The following is a 26,238-nucleotide window of genomic DNA, read 5'->3' as shown; positions in this document are numbered from 1 at the left end:
AAATGTTCCGGCTGCACTTAAAAATATAGAAGTAAAAGACAGTGGAATATCACAAAAAAGAAGCCATACCAGTATTCCCAGGCTCCAGTGGTCCGTCCAGGTCCGGGTTAACAGGGTTGGAGCTGGCGTCAGGTTCAGGCATGGGCGATTTAGTCTGCTCTGTGTCGGGCATCGCCGCATTAGGGTCTAGGAAGAAGATAAACGGAGGAGCAACAAAAGCTGAATGAAATATGCATCCCACACACTTTCATTTTGGATGGCGAACAAAGCCAGATATTAAAATTTCTATCAAAATCTCATTTGCTGCCTTTGTTATAGAACCGAGCAAAATCAATAAACTGCGGTTATTAAATAATTCCCTCTGTGAGCCACCTTTCTGCCTGATGCGCTCATCATTCCTAAAAATGCTCCTTTTAAAAGCTGGAAAAAAGATGTGAAGATATGAACCCCATACATACTGTGTATATTGTTTACTGCAGTATGTCATATGCAGTAAATCTAATACATTTAATAGGATTTATCTCCAATTACTACAGCTCATATGACTAAGTAGCCTCATTACCAAACACAATATCAAATATTGGAGCACCTTAATGAGAGTTTCTTTGCCTCAGGCGCAATCTCTTAAATAAGCCTATTGGCTCTGGCTCCCTGGGAAGCATGCAGGACTGTTTAAAAGCTGGCTGCCCACGTCTATGAAATGCATCACAATTACGCCGCTATCATAAGAGCTATTTTGTATCTAAATATGACCCTCCTCTAGAACAAACATGCAGGGAATGTGCTTTCTGCACATGCCAATTAATCTCTGTGCAAAGGAATGGAGAAAAAGACCACATGTTCACCAGCCAGCAGTGGCAACCACCAGACGCTAAGGCATGGCAGAATGGGGTTAATGTGGTTATATATTAACTTTTTATTGTTATTCATTATTCATGCTGTTAAAAGGCAATAATATGTCTTATTTATTGCAGTGGCTCAGAGTCTGTCCACACACTTGCGTTCTCTAAGGAGAGCGGGGGTTATGTTAGGATGGAAGTTGTGACGGAAGGCTGGAATACGCTAGTTTTACCAGCTGTCTTTGGTAGCTTCTGTGTAGCGTCTTGACCTAAAGCGCACGTTTTTGCCTGTCCACCGAGTACGTTCAGGTGGAGGGGTAAAAGGTGGGGGTGAGGGCCAGGGGCCAGTCAAACAGAGATAATTGTTATCCCAGCTTGATGAACCCTCAGAGTGCTATCAGATCTCCTCTCCCCCCTCATCCCTCCCGCCTTGCTCCTCTTATCTTTGTGTCCCTGGTGGCTCTGGCTGGAGTGTGTGTGGAGAGAAGAGGGTCAGGAGATGCTACTCTGCTCTTTCCATTGTGGCTTCATTTCTCTGGGGTGTCCCAGCACAGCTCAGGCCAAAAAGAGGCTCCTAGAGCACGGCTAGTGGTTTGCATCTAGCGGCTCTGCTTCCTGCAGTCCACACCAAAATGGGCCCAGGGTCTGCTGGGTATTACAGGGAGTGTCTGTTTTTCCCATTTTCCATCTGGTCCTGGCTCGAAAGGCGGAAGCATGCATTTGATTCTTTTTATTTTCCATCTCTCTTTTTTTCTTTCTTTCCATCTCATCTCTTTCTATCCTCTAAATATTCATAGCCTGGGCTCTGCTTGGTTTTTGGGTGGGTACCGAGAGCGACTTTAACACTCATCATCTTCTCAGCTATCCATTATACATGGACAGGGTGCAGTCGGAAGCACGCAAGTGTGTCGTGGCATTGGTTCTGCTTGGTGGAAAGAGGTGAGCGGACAGCCACTATGGGCATGTTCTGCATGCCCTGGACCATTTAGCTACATGTCTTGGCAGGCTGCACCCACAAGTAAGAACTAGGCAGAACAGGCTTTTTGCTGGGGTAATGCAGGGACTGCAGCAGAAAATAGAGGCAATACACAGACATGTTCTAAACTTACAGATGTGGCTAACATGGCGAGCAAGGGGGAAGCTGCGGCCCCACTGATCCCTCCACCTTGCTATAATTACTTAGGGGGAGAGAGGAAAAGTTGCGACCAAAACCAGAGTTTTTTTAATTATTCATGATGATATCTGCAAATTAGGACCCGTACATTATCAAAAGCACAGAACGATTATGGAGCTTCACTGTAAACAAGTCGAGCATTAAAGTTTCCTTGAGGGGTTATAAATAGCCAGATTATGCCTAAAAGCCGACATTTTTGCGGGAGTAAAGTCACAAGGCTGCTTTACATACTGGGGACGGGGGGCCGTCTTATAGCCTGATTGTAAATTCTTGCGCCTGGGGCGATAGAGTTTATGGACAGGAGCTTGTTAAACCCGTTTCTTACACTGAGGTCATGGCTACTCATCTAAAAAACTTTCATTATCACTCATCCATTTCGAAGGCCCCGGCTGGCTACCATTCAGCCATGCTGTTTTGGGCGCATATTTCTGTTTTGTAGTTTTCCACTCTAGCCCCCAAACACGCAATTAAGAAATCTTGGTATGCAGATGTTCTCTCTCCTTGTTTGCCTTGTCATTTCAGACCCAGACCTCCTGAACTATTACCATGAGCCTTTTGTTAACAGCTTGCTGTCAAATTTCAAGAAACACAAAAGATTATGATTCAGACCAGAACGCTGTAGTTCTGTCATGGCTGTTACATTAGTGTTTAGTCTTTTAGTTTACAGATACTCATTACTTGTTTCTACAGCAACACTGAGACTTGTAATTAAAACTTTTTTTAACATTACAAGTGTAATTATGCCATCATGCATGAGCATTAGAAGTGCATCTTAATGATATTACACTTACCTTGTCCGACCTTCATGATGACCTTCATAGAGCGGCTCTTACAAACGCCGCCTTCCCGATTCTCCAAGCCTTCCAGTGACCCATTGGACGTGGCTGCAGCAGAGAAAACAAGTCAGTCGGAACACAATTAACATGAATTCGAAAGCCATAACTACTAGGGCTTGGTATACTGGTTGGTAACTCCAATTCAGCATTGGTGACCACCACTACTGTTTTGTTTCATATTGCAATTCATGCAAAACTGAACACTAGACATAAGGTCTGAAGGATGAAGCTTCTTGAAAGACAGACAGTGGAGAGTCAAAATAAATAAGACAAACAAACAGATAGACCAGATAGACAAATGAGGTGGACATTACAGACAGGCTTATAAAACCACAGACAGATCTAAATACAGAAATATACAGATCATATGAAATCAAGTTGAAATGTGACCACTAATTAATTTCTTTTATAACAGCAAATTATATTAGATGATTTTACCTTTTAATATCTTAATATAAGTAACACTGACAACAACATTATTTGCAGTTGGGGCCCCAAAGCTATGTGTGAACTGTGTGTAAAGCAGCCTTATAAGTTGGTTTGGCATTACCGCAACCGTTAAAGTGCAGAGCCGCTAACGGAGAACTGTGCTAGGTGGAATATACCAAGCTGTTTGCGTGCTGGGGGCAGAACTCTATCTCTCTCATTAGTGTCACCGTTCGAAAAAAGAGACGGTGTAAAATAATACTGGCCAATGTTTATCTCTGTGAATACTTTGTGCCAGGAAGAATTATAGCTATGAGCTGGGGGCTTGGGAGCTCGGCTTTCCCTTTCTGCATGGCTTGTAATTAGGGGGCTAGTCACTGCCCAGGGCCAAGGCCTTTTACTTCAGGGGCTTGTCCTCCACGTTAACATAAGCTAAAAAGGAGGGGAAAGAGGGTTTGAGATGGACCCTGTTTATACACCGTTACAACTCACTTCACAGGGATGAAGTCACCGGCACTGGTAGGCAGGAGCAATCACAGTTTTTTCAGCTTAGAAGAAACGATCCACAGGGAAAGTGCATTACTGAAGACCCAGCATGGTAAAATCCGGGGTACAAGGGGTTCCTTTCTCTCTGCCGTGTGAAGCACTCCATGCTTTTCACACTGGCTCCCTGGCTATTCCGATCTTCAACCTCTGCCGCCCTCCCCAAGCCCCCCCCCATTCACTGCTGGCTAAGGCCTTGTCGACTTCATTTACTCATCAAGCTTCAAATGACATAAGTAACCATTTGGAGCGGCGGACATCTAATTAGATCTCAGACCGAGACTGAAAGCCTCTGTGCAACTGCAGAACAATGGTGGCCAGTGAGAAAACTAAACCCTGTTCAGACAGGTAGCTCACTCCCTAGCCTAGGGGCTGAAGCTATCACACACTTGTTAACCTCACTGTGCCTTCTTTCCACCTCATGTTTTTCTCCCTTTGCCAGCCACCGGAATCTTCACTAAGAGGTTTTAACTTTCAAGAGTGCAGTTACAAAAAAAAGGGTGCTTTGAAGATCAAGCTAAATGTCCTTGGCTAATCTGTCTTATACACTGTCATGCTCAGAGTTTTTATTTCCTACCAATGATAACACTTTGCCTCTTAATGCTAATATCTATAAATATCCGTCAACTTCCGCTCAGGCTTAGCATGTGCCATCACTGTGCCAGAATGCAAAAACTAATGAATATTTCTTTTTGATGAAAGAACAGAATGGACAATATCTTCCATTTAGCAGAACTTAGTGGAGCTAATAGCAGAGCTAATTGCATCCTAATAAAATGCACGAGAGCAAATTAGTCGTACACAAAAATAAAGGGTAATAAGCTCACTTAACAATCTACTTCATTTTGGCTTTTGTTTGTAGACAATAAAACCAAAAACGGCCTTCTGTATACCACTGACAAAACTTGCAGGCAGTTGGTTTTGCTGGACAAAGACAAAGTCCAGTTGTACAAACAAAAACAAAACAATTAACATACTGACAGCAGAATTTAACCTCAGATTAAGTTTAATCTGCCCTCATGTATCTGCCCAGCTGTTACTGAAAACTCCAGTGTTACAAGAAATGGGGCCTCAAGTGATTTTACAGTAGTCTGTCATACAGTCCCTCCTGGTGCTCCATGTCAAGTTCCAAATGTTTTCCTTTAAATTCTGTTTGAGGCACCTCACCGGCCCGTAACATGAATCTGTAAGCGGGCCATTTTCCCCTGCCTCCGCTATGCTTCTAATTCACATCCATTGTTTCTGGATACTGTGGTGGGGATTCTGGTGTGGTGTTTTGGAAACAGGAAGCAAGGGATTTTTGCGTTTACTATATTTACAATAAGGACACAAGCTTACAGGGCAGGCTGATAAGGGAGAAAGAAGCTTTAGACTCTACCTGCACTCGTGTAGGTTTACTTGCAAACTTTACAATGTCCAGAACTTGCATTTTTTTGTTTTGTTTTTATGTGGCTGCTACTAGGTACATTAATGCTAACCCTTTTCTTGAAATTCCTTAAATTTTTCTATCTACCTCTCTTGTACAAAATGTGTAAGTAGGAATAAGCAACTTGACTGAAAAAGGCGGAAATGTGTAAGAACACTTGTTATGATTGGATGAGGTGGAAAAGCTGGTTGGTGGAATAAAAATAAATGCAAAAATGATGATGCCAATAACATTTTTTAAATAAGAGATGACGTAGGGGGAATGAAAATCACATCATACCAAAACTGCCTGTTGAGGCGGAATCTGCAAGGATTTGATGGGTGACAGCGACTTCAGCTCTCATTAAAAGAGCAACTGTTTGTTCCACCTAGCATCTCTGAACTGTTAGGGCTATAGCAATGTATAACTGACAGGGGGCTGTCACAATTGCTATACAAGGGCTAATAAAGGTTTGTATCCCTTTCTCATATAAGCTACTTACCATCGCTAGACTCACAGTGCACATAACAGTAGCTGATGAAAATACTGAATTTGCATTTTCTTTCAATGAACATTTGCTTAAAAATGTACAAAACATGCATGAAATAAAAAAGAGACAGCTCATCTGTCTACTCTCTTACGCCAAATCAACTGTCGAATGTTGACACAGGCTTTTGCGCTGTCAGAAATACGCAACAAATGTTGAACGTGATTACAGAATGAGGTAAATGCTTGGGATGTACACTGGCAGTAGCAACAGTGGGGATCAGGTGTCAAAATGAGAGAGGGCGGATATGACTTGAGAATAATGTCAACTAGGACAAAAGGCCTTAAAGAGCTGGAGGTGGTAGTCTGAAACCTAGGCTCACCCACACATAGCTCATGGATTATTAATGTCCTGCTCGGCACTGGAGACGCATAATAAACAGCAAATGATTCATGGCGAAGACAGTGAATTTATTCCAAGGGGTCACCTGAGTGACCTAATTTTCCCAGACAACAGGGTAAATATAGAAATGAGACTGGCTTGCTGGTGGGGCCTTTCTTCAATATTTCTCATTCATTCCCAAAGGGGGCTTTCCATTCTCCCCTCCAACCAAGTCATTTGAATCAGGTAATGAAACAAAATGTAGGGGTTGAATAATTTGAAAGACGGGGGCCCAATTTGTTTGATGACAATGTTGAAGCCAGAGAAAAAGGAGAAAGGGCATGGTATGTATATACTCAAAAGAGCTCATTATTCAAGAAACTAGTGTACTAGTGTTACATGATGTAAATGCAGTGTATAAGAAAACTGTCTGTGTTGCTATTCAGTAAATATCTGGTAATAGATCATAAATTGAATCTTAATAGATTAACTTAATGCCTGGTCCTGTAACAAATTATGTTGAACTTATCCACACTGATGGACATGAATATCCATGGAACATGTAACATGGAATGTATATTTTGTTAACCTTTACTCACTTCTTGATTCTGTTTATTTCCTTTTTTTGCAAACATTCTTTCTTCAATAATCCAGTAGTGCAAACAACATGATGCTTCCTGCATACTTACATACATACAAAATACCAGTGGTGCATCTGAGCCACTGCAGTTTGACATTGCTGAAGGAGGAAAAGAGCATATTCCATTTGCAAAAAATTAATCCCTCTTGACTACACACACAAGCCCGGAATGCTTTTTAAAACTCAGAGAGACTGTCCCAGGATATGATTCTAAAGACAAACCTAAAATGGCACACATTGCCTTATGGAAGATAATCTTCAATAAGAAATAAAGCAACAAAAAAGGCCATAAAAGAATTATGTGTAAGAACAAGTCTTATGTGTAAGAACAAGTCAATAGAAACATGTGCAGGGGGTATGCACATGTTGTGGCTAAAGAACTTTTGTTTTCTACTACGGTGGGCAATATACTCAACAGAACCACATAAATATCAAAACATTTTTTCTAATATTTATATTTCTACATGACATTAAACTTTTTCTGTCTATTGTAAAATTTTGGACAACAACCAGGATACCGCTGCACAGTAACATTAGTCCAATACAGATTAAAGTGTGCACAGTATTATTTATTATTTATTTATTATTTTTAGAATTTTTACATTGTAAAGAGTTTGCCTTGTTTAAAAAGTATTGCTAGCACTATTAGCATATCAAATCAAATCAAATTTATTTGCATATTGCTTTTTACAACTGGTGTTTACACAAAGTAGCTTTACACATCAGTAATTAGTAAAAAGACAAGGAACCAAGAATCGCAAGGGGGACCCATCCTCCTCTGATTAGAACTATTCATTAATTATTAATAAAAGTCACCAAACCAACTCAAACTGTTGTACTACTCAGGTGTGCAACACATTTATAATTGTGGTGTAGTATACCTTAATATAGTCATAGCAGTGATGTAATATATGAGTATATATGTTGCATATATTGATCCCCTGATAACATTGTTGCCTCTGTAGATAGCCTTCCTAAAACCATTACTACTAACATAACTTATCATTCTGTGTAGTGTTAAGCGCACTTCAATTCCTGTGTTTGTTTTTTATTTTTGTATATCAATTAATTTGTCATCATTTCATGCTTTTGCTGTTCATTGTTTTGCTAATCAATGTTGACCAGAGGAGGGTGGATTCCTCCTAAGGTTCTTCTGCCACTGTCACCACTAGCTTGCACACTTGGGGTGGGGACCCAGATCTCTGTAAAGCTGCTTTGTGACAACTTCTGTTGTTAAAAGCACTATATAAACTAACCTGAATTTCAACCAGACACGTATGGAGGTGGACATTTGTATGAGTGTGCTGTGTGGGTTTGTTTTGAAAAGTGTATGCTAATGCCATCTCTAATGAGTCTACTCATGTAGACCTAGCCACAGCACTAACTAAGTCTGCAAGTCAGTCTGCAGGGAGTTTATTCATGATGTAGAAATAGAAATCAAATAGTACAATAAATGTATCAAACAAATGCACAGAGAACACAGGTTTATCTGCTCGTTTGCAAACACAAGATGCTGCTTGCACAGCATAATAAGACACAAACCCCATCCAATAGCAGTCCAGTACAACTAAGCTTGTCTAGTCTTATCTCATAACAAACCCAAACAAAATGATATTATGCAACTCCACTGAAAAAGGCTCAACACCAGCTAGTGAGTTTAGCACACAGGATTCTTCCTAAGCCAGCTTATTTTGATGTTAGAAGCTCCACTGCTACAGGCTGCCATTACAGTTGCAGCAAAGATGTTAGGCTGAGAGGGAGCAGTGGGTGGCGGCTTGCAAGCGTGATGCCCTTCATTAGAGACAGAGAGCTGCTAAGAAGCCATGTAGAAGAGACACCCAGTCACTCAACAGCCTCATTGTAAGCTACGAGTGATGAAAAGTTGGGAGGACAGCTTTTAACCCCCATGAGAGTCTCTCTTAGACTCTTCAGCTAAACTCTCTCCAGCTGACTCATTTCAAGCTATGTGCCCTATTTGGATGCAGGTTTCAGAGGGTTTTTATTTTATCTGTAATCTCTCCTCTGTCAGAGCAAAATCTTGGCACTGAAAATTGTTTGAATCTTCTTAAAATGTTCCGTTCGTTCTTAAACCTTTTAGAGCTTAGCTGTGATGCAAGGGAAGGTAAACAAGGCACTCCGGCATGCAACCAAATCTGGGCAAAATGAAGGATGTGGAATAACACGCAGACCTTGGGGAGCGGAACCATTCATCTGTCTCAAACCATATCAGACTGTTTTTTCCCCTCAGCCCACAGAAGTGTGTGTGTGTGGGGGGGGGGTGGGGGTGGGTTGGGTTTGGGGAGTGACTAACTTGCATTTCTTGGATCTTATGACCTTCAACACAGTCCTAGAATATTTCATCATATGCATTACCCCTTTCATGGAAACAGTCCCAGAAAAAAAATATATAAAATATATATTTCATTCTTTGTGCTAGAGTAAACACTCAATGACAATAGGGTGAACTCTCACTATGAGCATATTTTTCATTTCACACCCAATCATTATTCCACATGACCACATGAAATAAACCGATGTTCCGCCCAAACCAGCGGACCAAATGAGTCTTCGGTCATGCAATTTTCTCAAAAGGGGTAATAGTTTATAAAAACATCACCCAAGTTTAAAGAGGCTGCTTTAACCTTTTAATTAATCTGTCTTTTGCTCCAATTTAACAAGGCCACAGAATTGAAAGCAAGCCTGGCACCAGATGTTTTGTTGGAGGGTGGGGGCACTTCACTTATTTATGGTCAGCTTTTCTGGAAAAAAAAAAAGACAATCATACAGACAATAAAAAAGTGATCTTTGCCAGGGAAGGGCTATCCTCTTCAAGAAGGATGACAGGGTCCAAGGCGGGCCAAGAGAGTGTTGCTTTTGGAGACATCTGTGTTATCTTGGCTACTGTGGTGCACTTAATATTTGGACTTCAATTGGGGCTTAATTGGCTTTGATAGCAAACACATGGGGGAGTGTTGGAGAGACTGGTTTCCTGGCAGGAGGCTCAAGTGAACTTATGGACTTCCCTAATTTCTACAGATAAATCAGTACAAGCTTCACACATACTGGCATTAACTACACAGAGATCCTCCTGCCTGCTGTTATGTAAGTGAAACAAAATGAATCAGTGGGTTTTAACATGATCTACTTTTAATCACAAGGAGTTGTTTATCAGTTGACTGATCATCCGATTAGATGCACTGATTTTAAATCCGCAAGCAAACGAAAGGAAGTGCATTAAAGATAAAAATTCACATACAGCTAAATTATAAAGGTTTAGTCCTCTGGCTATCCTTTAGCAGAACCATGTGTCCACTGTGTCTAACAATGCGTCCGATCTCTGTCCACAAGAATGTCTTTTGACCACACAGAGTGCCTCACAAATAAGCATCCTTGTCCTGGTGCTTTATGTAAAAGCAAAACAAACAAGTACTAAAATTCCTTTAAGAGAATTCCTTCACCAAAGAGAATGCAGCCAGCATCCCCTCCCCCAACAAAGCCACAACTGTCCCCAAATACTTCCATTTCAAACTGCAAAGCTATCGGATTAGCAATGCCTGTGTTAAGGTAAAGGGGCATATGAAATAATTGCTTAGTGAGGAAATTTCATGATATTATATTTCGTTTTGTAAGCTTTCAGCTTGACTTTAGAAGCAGTCTCCTTATCACTTCCCCACAACACGAGTTTCAAGCATGAGATAATATTACCATTTCTTTCCATATGAATTGTCTAGTCTTAACTATTCACACAGACGATTTTATATTAATTCTGGCTACAACAGCCTTTGCTTTTAAAGTAGAGATTACTTAGCAAAGCATTCATTTCAATCAAATTACTAAAACTGTCAATTTGGAGTAAAAACAGCTTGGAGTAAAAAAACGAATCTGGCTGAATAATACTAGTCATGGTGGTTTTGAATGCTGAAACATGCTAATAATGTCCAGATTAATACAATAGCTGCCCATTACACAGATGTTGTTTACACCAGTCGACTCTATATCAACTCAGATCAATGACGTAACACTAACTTGTGCTCCGCAAAGTGCAGGAACTAACTGTCTCAACAACCCATCCTAGCCCTCAGGGAAGACGTTTTGGACACTAAATCAATGTTTACAAATGGAGATGGCCAATTAGACTCTGGCTTTTCCTTCATTCTAAAAGGGCAAAAGGATCTACAGAGTCATAAAGAATAAGAAACTCGCCATCTTGCCAAAGTGCAGCAGATGCCAAAAGGAAAACATGACAACAAGCAATGTGCCAAACACTTTTAAGATATATGCATTGTCAACAAACCAAAAACCATCATGTGTAGTTACCATGAACAGAACTGGACCTGGGCAAACCTGTGATTACTGCAGTCAGAGTGTGTTTATTTTAAATGAGGCGGATGCAAAAACAGTCCAGGGTCTAAGGGGAGTGACCATGTATGTTCTAGCTTACTGTCAGTGTTTGTGATGCGTCCAAATTGTGCAGTGCTAAATTTCGTTCTAAACATTTTTTTTGCATAGCGATATGTAAGAAACATAGACAGTAGGACAATTATTTTTAAAAGTCACCATAAGCTATGCAAATGGAGAACAATAAAGGCCATATATGCCCACCGTGCTGTGATGCATTCACACTAAAATTACAGACAGCATGCATTAACTTTTAAAGCCAGAACATTTTAATTAAAATGTACAGACACATGTACACTTGAGGAAGGTAATAACCAATTAGGTCTACTCTAGCCATTTGATAAACATGGTTTGTAGGTGAAGTTTTGCCTAATCACCTCCTGATTTGGCTAATGTACTATAGCTGAAGTGTATATGAACACTTCAGCAGAACACACTGACTGCATATATAGATGAACTATATATGCAGTCAGATTCAACTCAGAGCCACAGAGTGTGCAACATGGTGTTTAAGTATTATTCACCAAGTTGATGGCAAACAGCTGGCAAGTGTTCTCTTACCGTAACAGTATTTTTACATGTCTGCAGATGCAAAGTTTGCCATGACTAGTCCAAAAAGATCAAATGTGTTCTTAAACACAGACTTAAATCAAGTGTAAACATGTTTCTATAGAAAGATAATTCAATATATAATAGTTACAAAGTGTGTACCTTTTCTGTAAAATATGTCAGTAACCCTCATTGTTTAACCCCAGCATTTTATTTTTAATATATTTTTTAATTTTGTTGATTTTCTTCGTGCCTTATCTCCTGAGTGTAAGATCTGTCAGACATGGCAGAGGGAATGCTTTAAAGCAAAAACTAAATCTGAAATAATTATCATACATTTGTTGTTGGATGAAGGCCTGGGGAGACACAACAGCTTTTTTGCTCAGATTTATTAATGCTAAACGATGTGTGATGGGATGACTGATTCACAAAGCACTCCGTTTATGCCTCCTGAAGAGCCACTCAAAGCAAGGTGTGAAACAGTCAATTACTATGCTGTCGGTCTTTTGCACGTAATAAACACTAAGAGGATGTTAACATTCAACAAGAACTTTGCAAACAAAGAGGCTTAGTGTCACTAGCCAGCAGGGCCTTGCGTTTTTTTTTTTTGGAGACACTTTAAGAACATAGCCCCACAGACCATAAAGAGTGACCGAACAGAAGTCTGACTGTTAAGTGTGAAATACCCAGATGTGTTTTAACCCCCGTAATTATGTGGCTTTCAGTTTCACACTTTATGTTATGTGTGTTTAAAACATTTGCAGTGCAAATGGCCTTATGGGTCTATAAGTTTGGCAGGAGGAGGAGAAAAAAAAACGTGTTATATAGAGGGTCTTGGAAAGGGGGAAATATAGATCAAAATTCAGCTGTAAAATGTAGCAGAGAGCTTTGGGCACAGTCTTAGATGCTCAAACTTGTGTGCATTAATGTGTATGTAGCTCCACATGCCATGTGTGCATTTTGTGTGCAAGTGTGTGTGTGCTAAGGATTGTGATATTCTCTTAACGTAAATTGTAAATCTTGAGTGCATCTGCAGTGACCTTTACAAAAGCAGCCTTCCAGTCTGTTGACTGCAGTATTCAATAAATTGTGGAGAAAAGGGGAAAAGCACCACAAAGTAAGAACACCAACCTCCAAATAAAGCTATGCTAGGCTAGGGATTCCCACTTAGTTCAAGCAAATTCAGAAAAAAAATCCTATGCTGAACGAATAACGGATGATATGCCATCATTATTATAATCAATTACATGGGCTATTAATGTTATGTTCATACTGCAGATAGAAGTGACACAATCACTTTTTAGTGTCCAAATGCTGCCCACACTGCCACACAAAATATGATCTTATGATGTTAAGATTTTTAGTTTTTTTCTTTGCTTACTCTAGCCGTATATGTGGATCGTTGATCTGTTTAGTGCAGTGGCCTATTTTTTTCAATCCGGCACTTTGATGAGGGCAGTCACATTTCATTAAATCCACACCCTGTCAGGCCGAGTGGCCCATGAGTTCCAGAGGACTCGAGGAGACCATCTGTCCTCCACGGAGACTCATTGTGCGCAGTGAGAGAGAGAGAAAGAAGGAAAGAGAGAGCGAGCAAGCAAGAGAGAAAAAGAAAGAGAGAGAGGGAGAGAAAGGCTTATTACCCCCACCTGTCTATAGCAAGCCAGCTCGAGCATGTCAAAGTCCCCTGCAGGAGCTCACTGCGGCCCTGTGAACACACTGTGTAGATGAACTGGCTGCTGCTGAGCTCTCACGATACACACACATATACACATACAGGTACTACGGCAGCACACTCACTTCTACCTGTCCCCAAGTGGCCAGGCACAGCCAAGTGCATAGAACTGTGTGTACTGTGTGCCATGATTATATGGGCTTGAATTATTCATTGGTTTGCAAAATTGCATGCGGGTGCTTTGGCCCGTTTCTGCATTGCGATATCATCTAATGGAATTTTGGTCCTGAACTCTGCCGTCTGGCAAAACAAATTCCAGCCTGACTGAAAGTAATGGACAGATTTGACCAGTGTCAACCAAATACAACATGCGACTGGCGCCTAAAATGGCGCATGAAGCTGTACCAAAGAAGGTCAAAATTCCTAATAGACGCAAGGCACGCCCACTATTGAGAGGCAGGCCTGAAAAATGGCTGGGGAAAATTGCTCTGCAGGGCTGATGTGGGGTTCGGGTGGTGGGGTGGGGGTAAGCGTAGGGCGATATAAATCCGACACAGGGGCTGCTGATGAACAAATGTGGGGTGGATGGAGATGACTGTCATTTCTGGCCTCTCTCGTGGGCCACTTCTTCTATACCGAGCTTCCAATGACCCAAGCTGAATGATTATTTTCGCCTCCAACATAAGAGTGAGAAAGCACAAACAAGGGGGAGAGTAAGAGAGAAAGGGACTACAAGAGAGGGAAGGAGAGAGAATAGGCAAGAGAGCAAGAGTGGGGGAAACCGCACAAACACAAGCTATGCAGCAGCAGCGAAAAGAAGAAACATAAGAGAGAGAGAGAGAGAGAGAGAGAGAGAATTCTCCCTATTCCTATCGCTCGCCCAAACCCCAGGCAGGGATCATATATGGACCTCAAAATGGATGTTGCTGATTACATCCTTGCAAACATTAAGCTTTCCCTGCAATCAGTTACAGAAGGAATAGATCTGAGGCTGAGCTCTGATGACGCTCAAGAAGAAGGCGCTGGAACCTGTAACCGCTGAACAAAAAGCATGTTTTTCAATGACCCCCCAACCTCTCCCACCCCTTATGCCAGGCTAAATATGATCCTAATATTAAAAAAAAAAAAATATATATATATATATATATATATATATATATATAAAATAAAAAAAAATAAAAAATAAAAAATATATATATATATATATATATTTTTTTTTTTTTTTTTTTTTTTGTCAGGTTTGCCCATTTATTCTGCAAATCCGTAACAGTTCTGTGAGCCATGGCCAAACTGCATCAACCGTGTGAGTGTATGGCTAAGCAATCAGAACCATGTGGTGTGTGTGATGCAAATCTCCTGGCTGCATGGAGAGGTTATGATATACAGATGGAAGGAGCTGAGATCACAGTCAAATGTCAGGGTATTAAAATAGACACATGAAGCCTTGCGAAAGTTATTCCAAACAAAACCAGCCGAAGCTACCAGCCCTACGCTTTCATTTCAATAGGATAAAGCGGAGGGGAGCAAAAATAATGCGCTCCCAAAGTAACATGTGTGAGGAAAGCATGTCTGTAACATATAAAGGGGTAGCCACCTATAGCCCTTAGCGTTCAGCACCTCCATTAACACTGCCTTGGGCGTGTCGACAGACTTTCGACTGCACTTTAGCAATTTCAAGGAAAGTTGGCTCATCTTGCCAGAACTTAACATTACATTGGCTGTTGGGTTGAGAAGCCCACAGCTCCGCTTCATTTTGCTGAGCCTGTGTACGAAATTCTTACTGTCCCGTCATTTGGCTCAAAAGCATCACCTATTTTCTTGTTGATTGAATCTTCAGCTTAATGCGGAATGCAGTTTCTGAGGGTGTGGACAGAGAAAAAGAGAAAGAGAGGCAGGGTGAGAGAGAGAGCGAGCAAGACAGAGTGGATTGGAAGGGGGGAAAAAAAGTCTGTCTTCTTCCAGTAAATGTGCTCATTCGTCTGGCATTGAAATTGAGAACACATTTTGTGCAATATTATTAAATGAGTAAGTGACAAGTCCAGACAAATCCAAAGTGTCATGACCCTCCTCAGATCTTTCCTCACACACTGTGCTCCAGCAGAGCGTGCTGTTATAAACCCAAGTCACGGCGTGTAGATAAATGACGCAAAGATGAACCGCTGTGATGCTCTGATATTTGATAAGGATGTCAAAAACAAAACGGTTTTCATAGCAAACCTGGTACATACAATGTTATTGTTGTTACAGCAGTCGGCAGGGGTCACATTCTCTCTACACATTCACATTCATTAGTGCTTCATCTTTTCCTTATTTAAACTTAGTTTTTTCTTTTAATCAAGTGATGTTGCTGTACTGTTACCACACTGAACGTGTAGTTTCAGATGATGACTCTGGTAGCTAGAATATGATGTTGATTGGCAGTGGTTTTATGTAGGCTGCACTGATTCATTATTTAAGTATTTACATATTAGAACCAAGGGCTTGCAAGGGCCAGAAGTGTGTTTTTTATGTTCATGAATGACTCGACTTGTCTCGCCAGCTTAATGAATCATTGGTTGTGGTGAAAGTAGACTTGGACAGTCATCTTCAGTAATATGCATAGTCATTCAAATCACCTACAAAGAAATGTTTTGAATCATGCATCAGGTGCCATGCTTAAAAGTTAATTTACAACTGACAACTAGTCATTGACTGTTTTCCAAACTAATAGCTGTAGTTGACCGCAAGAATTTTAGCTAAACAGATCCATTCAGACAGAAATAGATTTACATGGAGAGGTGAAGTAGTGTAATTTTGCCACAGGACGATTGTAATGTTTGACCCAACTGCACTGGATAAGAAATCTCAGCAGGATAAAAGTGGCTACTCCATTTATGTATCACACCCAAAGAGGTCTATACTAAACAAATTGAGCTGCTCCGATGTAGAAAACACGTGTAAATGTTTAATTGAATGTATGTGTATCATCAGCTTGGAAATATCTCTAACTGCCATTATCCAAAAAAAGAAGAAAGAAATCATAACATCATAACAAATTAAGAAATTACAACTGAGATGGCGATGATGTTCAGCTTCTGTAGAAAAGAACCATATGGACATGTCACAGTGTCGCTGTCGATGTGCAGATATTGCAGGAGACGCTAGCTTCAGGCACAGTCTGTTTTGTCTTGTGTCATCAATCATTTTACACCAAGTCACTTGCACAATGGTGTTGACTGAGGCCGCCTTAGTCTAATTGTGTCTCTGGTATAGGGGCATTAACAATCCATGTTTGCTAGCCTCCATTACACAAGCTGAAAAACGAGAAGCCTCGTATGTGAAGAGGGCTGTTTGTGGTTGGGCTGGAATGGAACACAGGCCATTTTGCATTTCAGCTGAATTCACAGAAACGCATTTGGTTCTTGCCAACAGCCGAGTATTTATACCCTTATTTATATGTTGGACAACCACAATTATTTCCATCACAGCCCGAGATTCATGTTTGTTTTTTCATTACTTCATACGTCTGCTGTTTAATCAAAGGGCAGAGTACTTAACCACAGGAAAAGTTCCCTATCATCATCTAAACTGACTCCCCAAATCCAGCACCCATCTTCACGGCAATACAGAGACATTTTCTCTCAGGTTCGAATTACCGAACAGGAAAAACAGTGACTTAGGCACAACACTTAGAGATAGTCCTTTTCAGAACTGCAATCAAACTTTTTTTTTATTTGTTTGGTTAAAGGTCTTAGTGTTGCTTTTTTGTTGTTCGGGCCAGTGGTCTGCACAGTGTATCCCTGGAAAAGTCAAACTGTGGCAAGGACAAAGCGCTGTTTGTCACACTGAAACAACCAAATTGGAGAGGGTTTCAAGCTGTGATTGGACTTAAGGGTTTGGCTGCCGATGAAAGGCGTCTAAAATGTCTCTTGGCATATTGGATGGCATACGGGAGGAGCCCACCAGCCAGAGACAGCAGAAGAGGAAGATATCCCAGCGGCCTTCCCCAGCCTTCTCCACGTCCTCTCCAATCAGCAGCAAGCCGGTTCCTACCCGCTACGGTCAGCCTCTATTCCTCATATGCCACTTGACGGAGCACTAAACAATGCTGTAAAATATAAATCAGTCCACCTCACAAGAGGGAAATCACAAACAAATGCCTGTCTTTGCCTGAGGAAAAAAGCGTTTGATTTTGGTCTGTATTGCGCTGTCTCAAGGTGACAAATGCGCAGGGTGAAGCTGTTTGACTTGCCATAATGAAGCTGAGGGAGGATGTGCGCTTGCTAATGTGGAAAGCTAGCGAACAGCGTGAAGGGGGACACTGATTACTCTGCTTCGGCAGGGCTCAGGGTGCGAGAGTCATTAGCATACGCTAACGGGGGCAGGGTGAACCGCGCCTGTGCAAAGTGCTTTAATAAGACGAGCGTGACGGCTAAGACGGGCATGAGTGGCTGCTTCTCAAATATTGAGACCAGATTAATTGACAGGGACTAAATGAATGCCAGATGAAATCTGTATGAAAGTTTTTCTCATGCTCCTGAGCTAGCCACGTCGGGGCATCAGGGGTGGGCTGGTAAAACATAAAGCAATGGAGAAGAATTGAGATTTCACAACAATTTTGTTTTTGAGGAGGCAAGTATTTTGCAGGCGGCTGCCATGCGCATAACAAATTAAATCTTTGCTAGAAAAGAGAGAGCGTGATAAAGAGAATGGCGGCCTTTTGATGGAGAAAATGCATATAATACCTCTCCATCCCTGGCTCATTTCGAACAGGGGAGCACGTAGGCTATAGCAAATAGGCCACACTGAGTGGAATAAAACCAGCTCTGCTGTCTCTCTGTCTCTCATCCACACATCTTCAGGTACATTCTCATTTGGGACCGCATTAGATCCTCTCATCTGCCATTCTGGCAACGCTTTTAACCTTGACCCTCCTTTTTTTTGCAGGCTGCCGCTCCTATCTGATTCTCTTTTGGAGAATTCGCCTCCAACCTTATCCCACGCAATGCATTAGCAGAAAGGAAACAGCAGCCTTTGGTTGAGAGAGGATGCTCCAAACAAGAGGATGGGAAAAAGAATGAGTGCACCAGGCTGTGCTCTGGTGGCAGTAGCAGGAGTGACAGCTGTCACTATGCATCATGGTTGTCTGCCCACACTGGTACAGCATATCAATGACCAAGTGATGACAGCACAGCCAGGTCTGAGAGTCCCGTTCAGAGGTCATGCTTAAAAAGCCTTTGGGTTAATGCAAAGGGTGGGCAATGTTGCAAAAATTCATTGCAATACATTTTACAATTATGAAGCAAAATTATTACGTAATTTTTTTTTTTGCACTAAATGTTTTACAGGTCATGTAGCACCACATCGTATTAAACAGATGTTGTTCGAAGCAGACCAAAGTCTTCTCTGGTTCATTGTTACTGGTGTGTCAGCATAACACTCTGAGGCCACCAAACAGCTCAACCACAGTCCACCAAAAAACGGTGGTCTCGGTCCTCTTGCAATTGATCCTTGGATCAGTTCCCTGCATGTGGCAACACATTTTTCATAATGACCCGAACTAATTAAGGAAATTCAATATCAGAGCATGCTTTTTATTAATGAATATGAGCAACAAAAACAATTGATTTTGGACTGCATCATATGGACCACAGAACTGTTTTATGAAGGGTCAGATCATCTGTGATCTAGTTGATTCAATTAAAAAAAACAATCGCTCATAAAGAATTATCTATCAAGTAGTTTATTAGTCTGATTATGATGCATTTATGCATTATGCATCTCAATGAAATGCAAAGAAGATTTCTTGTATCTATAATTGAGGGATGATAGGGCCATGTCAGGAGCCATGCAAGTGGAAGTGGTACAAATTAAAAATAAGTACTGGGCACTAATATGGGAAAACATGGAAGTGGCTAAGCCAAGCAAAGTGAAATCAATTAAACCAAAGGAAACGATACAATGTATCAAATACAAACAAAATAATGTTTGTAAACTTTGCCATGTTTTTTTTAATTAAATGTACACTGGATCAGTGTTCTAATGTAAGGAGTCAATACACCCAAATAAGAAAACATCTATGTAATTTATTGTGATAATGATAATACATCTTCATTTTGCCCAATCCTACCCCCCCCCCCAAAAAAAATACAACAAAACAAAACAACAGGCACAAAAAAAAAGAGGACAGACACCCTTGAGAAACAGGGCCTGGAGATGTAAGACAGAGACCAGCTCTAGCACTAACCTAAACAATCAGGGGAGGAAAGGAGCAATAATAGCCTTTTAATGAGTTTAATGACTTCAGCAGGGCTTGGTGCCTGCTCTGGCCATCAGGCAGGCTTTTGTTGTCCAACCTGCCAGGTTGTTGACCTGGACCTGGTGGTCTCCCTACCGCCAAATGGCAGCAGAGCTTCAATTTAGATCAGAAGGTTATCGCTGTCCGGCCCCCTGCTGGGACCCACTGACCCCTGGAGTCCCTGGGTAAGCAGAGAGTCCAGGCAGATGGAACCCGTAGGATAGAAGGCTATGAGGCCAGACTGCTGGAGACTAGGCAGAAGGGGGGAAAGGGGTACATGAGACCTGAACCTGCCCACATTCTCAACATTTGTTTTTTTGTTTTTTTCATTTTTGCCCTCTTTAGTGGAGAAAGCAGAAGGGAATGTCAATCAATGAGGATATCGACAGTCTTCCCACAAAAAAAAGCGTGTGCGAGAGAGAGACAGAGAGCAAGAGCAAGAGCAAACTTCTCAGGAAGAAAGCAAACCTTTCAGAAAAAGACAAAGAGCAAAGTTATAACACTAGCAAATTTCTCTTTTGCTTGAATCCTGTGTGAAATCAACAGCCTATTTCTTTACGTAGCATTTTACCCTCAGCCTGCTCCACTTTCCTCAGAGAGAAACTCATAACAAATAGGTTAGGAAAATGTCTCTACTTCCTATGTGCCCTCTCCCCAAAGCTCATTAAGGCCGTGGTTGTGCTTACATGAATGCACAAGCACATCCATTATGAAAAAGATAGATGATGTGTGTCACTATCTGTGCAATGCCGGTAAAAATAAACCCCAGTCCCCCTGAATGCGCAACTTCAGCATCAGAGTATTTTTCATCAATGTATGACTTTAGAAAGCAGAAATATATGAGGGAAATGTCAAAGTACAGCGTTATTCCATCCCCCTCCTCCTCAGAAAATTGTTAACGTTTCACTAATAGCAAACACAGCACTGCAGCATTACACAGACTCTTGCAACAAGGAGGTAAGTACCCAGGTACAACACAGATGCAGTGATGAAAAAGTAATGTGTTCTTCAGCTTACATGTGATGTAGTAGTCTTTGTTCTTTTTGAACTCCAGTCCCATGTAGTTGGGGCTGAATTCCTGGAACTTGATGGTGAATTTGATGTCTTTCTCAGGTTTATTGCAGGTGACCAGCACATACGGATCCAGGACCGTGCTGCATGATTCCGCCTGCTCCTTCTTTACCAGGTACAGCTTGTAGTACTCATACAGCTGGCTGGCATCTGCTTTGGGACAGATAATATCCATCTTGTCTCCTATGTCAGGATAGATCACCAAACCTTTACCACTCTGGAACCTGGATTACAACAAAGAAGAAAGAGAGAAAGAGAAACATACATCTTTTTAATCCCAATCTGTCAGTTTAAGTTCCTTTCCAGGAAACATCTAATTCAAGCAGCAACAATTTTTACCAGACATATTTTATATCCCTACACACATATGCCAAATATTTTATTTTAAACAAAAACATACTGTCAGATTTAAATTATCTCAAAAGTGAAAAACGGCAATATGGAGATACAAGGTTCACAGTGTATATACACATAGCTATATTTTGACTTGCCAAAGCCAATGCCTTTTAACTTTTTGTTAGTGATCATGATTGACTGTAGATAGTAGATTCTCTAGTCCCATATGAATTGGGTCTGAGAGCACTGGACTAACAAACACAGAGTACAATAGGAAAGCCCAAAGAGCTCAAGTCAGGAATGTGTGTGGAGTAATTTTTAAACCACTGCAGATTCTCCTAGTTCAAACAACTGTATGTAAGTTATTGTGAGGCATAATCACTTTGCCAAAGTAGAAGAAAACTGGAAGAAAACTGCCACACTCAGCTGAGAGGAAATTGGTTCAGATGGTCAGGAATAACTCATTAAAGGCACAAGCCAATGCCACAATCTACAGTCAAGCAATTTGACTTAATCATGTAACATGGTCTGGGGCTGCTTTAGATCTGGTACATTAAAGAAAGTAAATAGAATAATAAAGAAGGAGGACTACCTCAGACTTCTTTAACATAACCTCAATCATCAGCTAGTTAATACTTGGCCATTGACCTCAAACACACATCAAAGGTGTGATTTTTTTTAAAAGTGTATATACTAGGCCTAATGCTAATCCCTCTTGCCTTACCTTTCACATTTCTGACAATAACATCGGATGTCAATAGCATTGATATAGCATCAATAGCACCACACTGTTCATCTGACAGAGAGCAAAAGCCCCCTCTGATATAAAATAGCTGATGCGAGCTGTTTTGATTTGGTACAGACATGGAGAATCATTGTTGTGGACTTCCGGTGAGCTTAAAATGTCAAGAGGGTTCAGCATCGCTGTCCTATTTCCCCAAGCGATTAACCCAGACAGGCTTAAATCAGTGGACATCAGTGCAGTTTACTTTGCAAGTATTTCAACCACCAAAAACAATGTACAACAAAAGTTGAATGTTTTAACACAAGAATGGACTTATACATTCATTGTGTCCATTCATTGTGTTAAACATTGATATTACAATCACACACAGAGAGAAGAGAGAGTTAGAAGCTTTCATAGATCAGAGCACAATCTGCGCTCTCATCATTTTGCATTTGTCCATCTGATGTGAGCATGTTGCGTGCAGTCTGGATTTTTTCAAATTGACCCAGATTAATTCTGGCTAGCACAAAATGTGCCATTATCAGATAAATATGTACAACAGGCTGCCACCACTAACACAGCACTGTCATGCGCTCTCCAGCTGTGTGAAATCAAGATGTAAAAGAGTCAGGATTTTAATGAACTCTCCATGAAAATTACCATTACGGGATTAGGCCTTTCAGCAATCATAGTTCTTTTCCCCTTCGCACTGGAATGGGGTCCTTGTAGAGAAAAAAAAAACCCACTGCAAATTATGTGGTGAAAGAAACAGCAGATATGAGCAATATCCCATCAGGCAAGAATAACCGCTCAAAAATGGAGAACCGTTGGTTCACATCTATTGTCTGGTGCTTAGGGGGCCATTAATTCAAAGAGATAAGAGGAACTAGGCATCCTTTGTCCTAACCTCTCCAGCTATTTGCCTAGTTTTCAGTTGTGAGCCCATTTATGCCCAAGAAGACAAGGCCTCAATCTTCTTCTAATTGGATTTACAAGATGCACCAGTGAGGCATAAACAAGTTACCATGGCAACACTGAGCTTTGTTGCTGACCACCGCACCCACTCCCCCAGCCCTCTTTTTCTTTTTCCTATGGCACAAATGCACCCTTTAAATTTCACAACACACAAGTTAAGCCTTTTCACACTCAGTAACTGAGCTCAACATAAAGGCGAATGAAGACAGATTGAACTTCTTAAGCACCTTTATTAGGAAGAATGGGGCATAGTTACTGGGGTTTGACTCATCTAACTGCACTTAGACTTACAGAAGAGTTATGCAAAATGAGCACACACAACCACACTCCAAACAAAGTGTACAAAACTGGTGTTCTAAAACGAGGGAATAAGCTACCTTTGATTAATTTTCCTAATAAATCATCACTTTGCATCCAAGTTTGCAGCTCCTGTTTCCCAGGCCTTTGTTAAGTGTTAAGCATAATGAGGTTTTGGCTCAGCTTGAAGGCTGGAAGCACCGTCGCAGATGTGAGCTAACCAGTATAAAAGAAATAGGGCAGCAATTAGTGTTTACCCCATTTTAAAAGCCTTCCACTTGGCAACAGTAATCTCAGTTAGCATCCAAAATAGGAAGCTAAAGTTAACCACAGAGAGCGTGCCACACTCTTTCCTACTGTTTCCATACCTTTTTGGAGAGTTTACAGCTGCCTGATTTTAGCTCAGTAACATGCCACAGATGGGACGTAAGGGAGCTAATACAGCTCATCAGCAGTTGGAAAGCAGTATAAAGTTAAAAATTCTCCTCTAGTTAACTTATTACAGGTCTGTTAATATCCAACTGAAACAGTAAGTAATTACTGCTACTATAACAGAGAATGATTTGGGGGGCCTTGATTTATCCAAATCATACTGCTTCATGAATAGAAGAGAACAACTTACAGTGTAGAGTGTAAGAAAGGGCAATTAAATAACTTTTTGGGTAAATCTACTTCATTTTTACAACATTTTCTAAGTTTGTTAAAGACAACACAAAACAGAAGAAGCCAAACGCTCAGCATGACCACTATAACATACATGCTATTACATTACTAACATACTGCCCAAAGCAGCATTTTAGATCACTAAGAACTAGGCATAAAATATATTTTCCGTTCTGAAAAATGCTCATGTACATAGTCAGCTGTGTTTAACTATATTGAGCTTCAGGACCTGTAGACATCATACATCATAGAAAATTTCATGTTATTGACAAACTGATGACTAAACAAATTGTTCCCTCAATTCTATCTATACAGAAAGAAGTAAAAGTTAATTTCTTTATAAACAATTGATTGTATTTAAATAGTAAAACTCTACCTTTTGTCTTCTAAGAGATACATATACTTTAAATCAACTTTAAGCCTTGATCAGAAGTATTTGTGCAAATATCCACAGCATTATTTTTCTGCACATCGCACGGCACTAGAAAGGAGGGGGAGGTGTATAAAAAAATCCTCTCTGTAAGGACCCCAGTGCTTAGCCCTCCGAAACTCCCCTTCATACATTCCACGAAAGAATATAGGCACATGATTCCCCCCCCCCCCCCCCTCCCAACCACCACCACCACCACCACCAGTACCACTCCAGCATATCTCCAAACACCCCTATGCTACAAAAGAACGGTGGGGTGCTGGAATAAGCAAGAGAGCCTGACTAGGGCTGCCCCTGCCCCTCAAACGTTGCCATTCATATCTCCCTGCGCAAGCCTCTTGCTGGCAATGAGGTAAGGCAAGATTCAAATCCTGTTTTGAGAGTCTACACAACTCACTGGCAAAGCTCTGCTGAATGACAAAGCCCATACAAGGAAAACTGTGCCAAACTGATTTCTCTGACAGAAAAGCAACTTGAACAGAACATATCTCAATTAAAACGATTTTGCTTCCTTCAGTGAAGCAATAGGCAGTGTGTTAATACTGTACATTTTGCATTAATTCAAGTACCACCTAAAAGTTGTTCATGTATGTCCAATTTCTTAACAAAAGGGGGGAAAAAAGCTTCAGTTTGTTTCCATACAGAAAAGCCTTTTTAAATATAACTGCTAATACAGGATACTTTGTATTAACCAGTTATCTGATTAGCCTGCTCTGAATGTGTGTCATTGTAGTTTTATGCTTGAAGCCTGCAGCGAGCATTTATCAGCACTATTGTCCAAGGCCAAATTACTCAACAGAATATACTTCAACACAGTTCAGCTCTGTGCTAAGTTGTCTTCGCGGCATATGAGAATGTAAATGAGAACAGCATGTTCACGTTTTTGTCAATCAATGCAGTGCAGTTAAATCTAAACATTGCAGAGAAGCAGACCAAAATTCAAGAGGCAGAGAAATCTCAGATGTTGGGAGTGTGTGTGTTTAGGGAGCAAAAACAGGCCCTGTTTGAAAAGAAATCCTGTTCTGTGCCCCCTCGGATTACTGAAGCACTCAGCGTGTCATGGCGAGAGTATTAGGCAGTGCGAATCTACATTCGCAACTACTTTGAAGCAGATTATGGGCGATGCAGCTATTGCCTCACAGCTTCATCTGTCCCTACTTACTGGCCCCTTTTCTAGCTTCAGAGGAGAAAAAAAAAACTTGCTGTATTTCTGAGCACACACAGAAGAAGCTGCGTTTTCAGCTCTGAAAGCTAAGCTTTCGTGCTCAAAAAGCTGAGATTGCAAAGAAAAGTAGTTAGAATGAGCAAGAATAGGTAAAGTAGACTTTGTTGTATAAAGTTTATTCCTGTAATGTCTGTTTACCCACTGGCACAAGCTTTTGTGGAGTTTGTAATGTATCTTCAGAATATTTAATGCAAAGAATTTTATGTAGTTCTCTTGCAGCAAGATACCAGATCCTGATTTACTTAGTTCAGATCCTGGAACAAAGGCTCCCACAGTGACCTACTGATATGTTTCACATTGCTGATCAATGAACATGTAGAATTTTAACCAACTTTGCTGAAGTTAACAAAATCTCACCACCAAGGAACATATATCCAAGTTATTAGGGCATTGGTAGCATAGAAATTATGTGTTAGTCTGAGTAACCTGTATGCTGGAAAATCATTAAAAACACTGTTTTAGCTGTTTTAAGGTTTGCTTTTGATGGCAACAATGATCTAAATAAAATAAATCTATAACGTCATGCAACAGTTGTTCACAAAAGACAAACAGACATTAACAAAGCAACACTCGATTTGTATGTGCAAGTTCGCGAATGTACCCAGATGACTGGGTAATGGACGTGAAATGCACTAACAGAAGCTTCTGCTTGACCTCCTGTCCAATCCATGTAAGATATCAGCGAGGAATGAAGATGTCAGTGACAAGCAGACAGGATGAATATTCCCCCCACACATTCTTCACAGCTTCGTGCGGCTTTGTGAGTGCGAACTGTCGCACCCTCCACAAACAGACGATCTGTTCGATCAGTAGAAGAGGGAGGAATGCAGAGCAAATCGGATTCAGTGTGACCAATTTGAACAGTCACAAACTGACAGCTCTAC

General features: G+C 40.9%; 1 protein-coding gene across 1 annotated transcript in view; it reads right to left on the bottom strand.

Moving 5' to 3' along the window:
* The window catches only part of LOC140540521 (ephrin-B1-like), a 46,168-nt gene that overhangs the window by 5,226 nt on the left and 14,704 nt on the right, over positions 1 to 26,238 (bottom strand). Inside the window, exons 2-4 of the mRNA XM_072662846.1 lie at positions 20,648 to 20,925; positions 2,805 to 2,897; positions 70 to 186 (exon numbers count right to left, since the gene is read on the bottom strand). Coding sequence (XP_072518947.1) covers positions 70 to 186; positions 2,805 to 2,897; positions 20,648 to 20,925 — 488 coding nt within the window. The remainder of the gene's footprint in view (positions 1 to 69; positions 187 to 2,804; positions 2,898 to 20,647; positions 20,926 to 26,238) is intronic.

This window comes from Salminus brasiliensis, chromosome 19 (assembly GCF_030463535.1).
Source record: "Salminus brasiliensis chromosome 19, fSalBra1.hap2, whole genome shotgun sequence".
Taxonomy (NCBI): Eukaryota; Metazoa; Chordata; class Actinopteri; order Characiformes; family Bryconidae; genus Salminus; species Salminus brasiliensis.
This window is presented reverse-complemented; position numbering and strand designations above follow the sequence as displayed.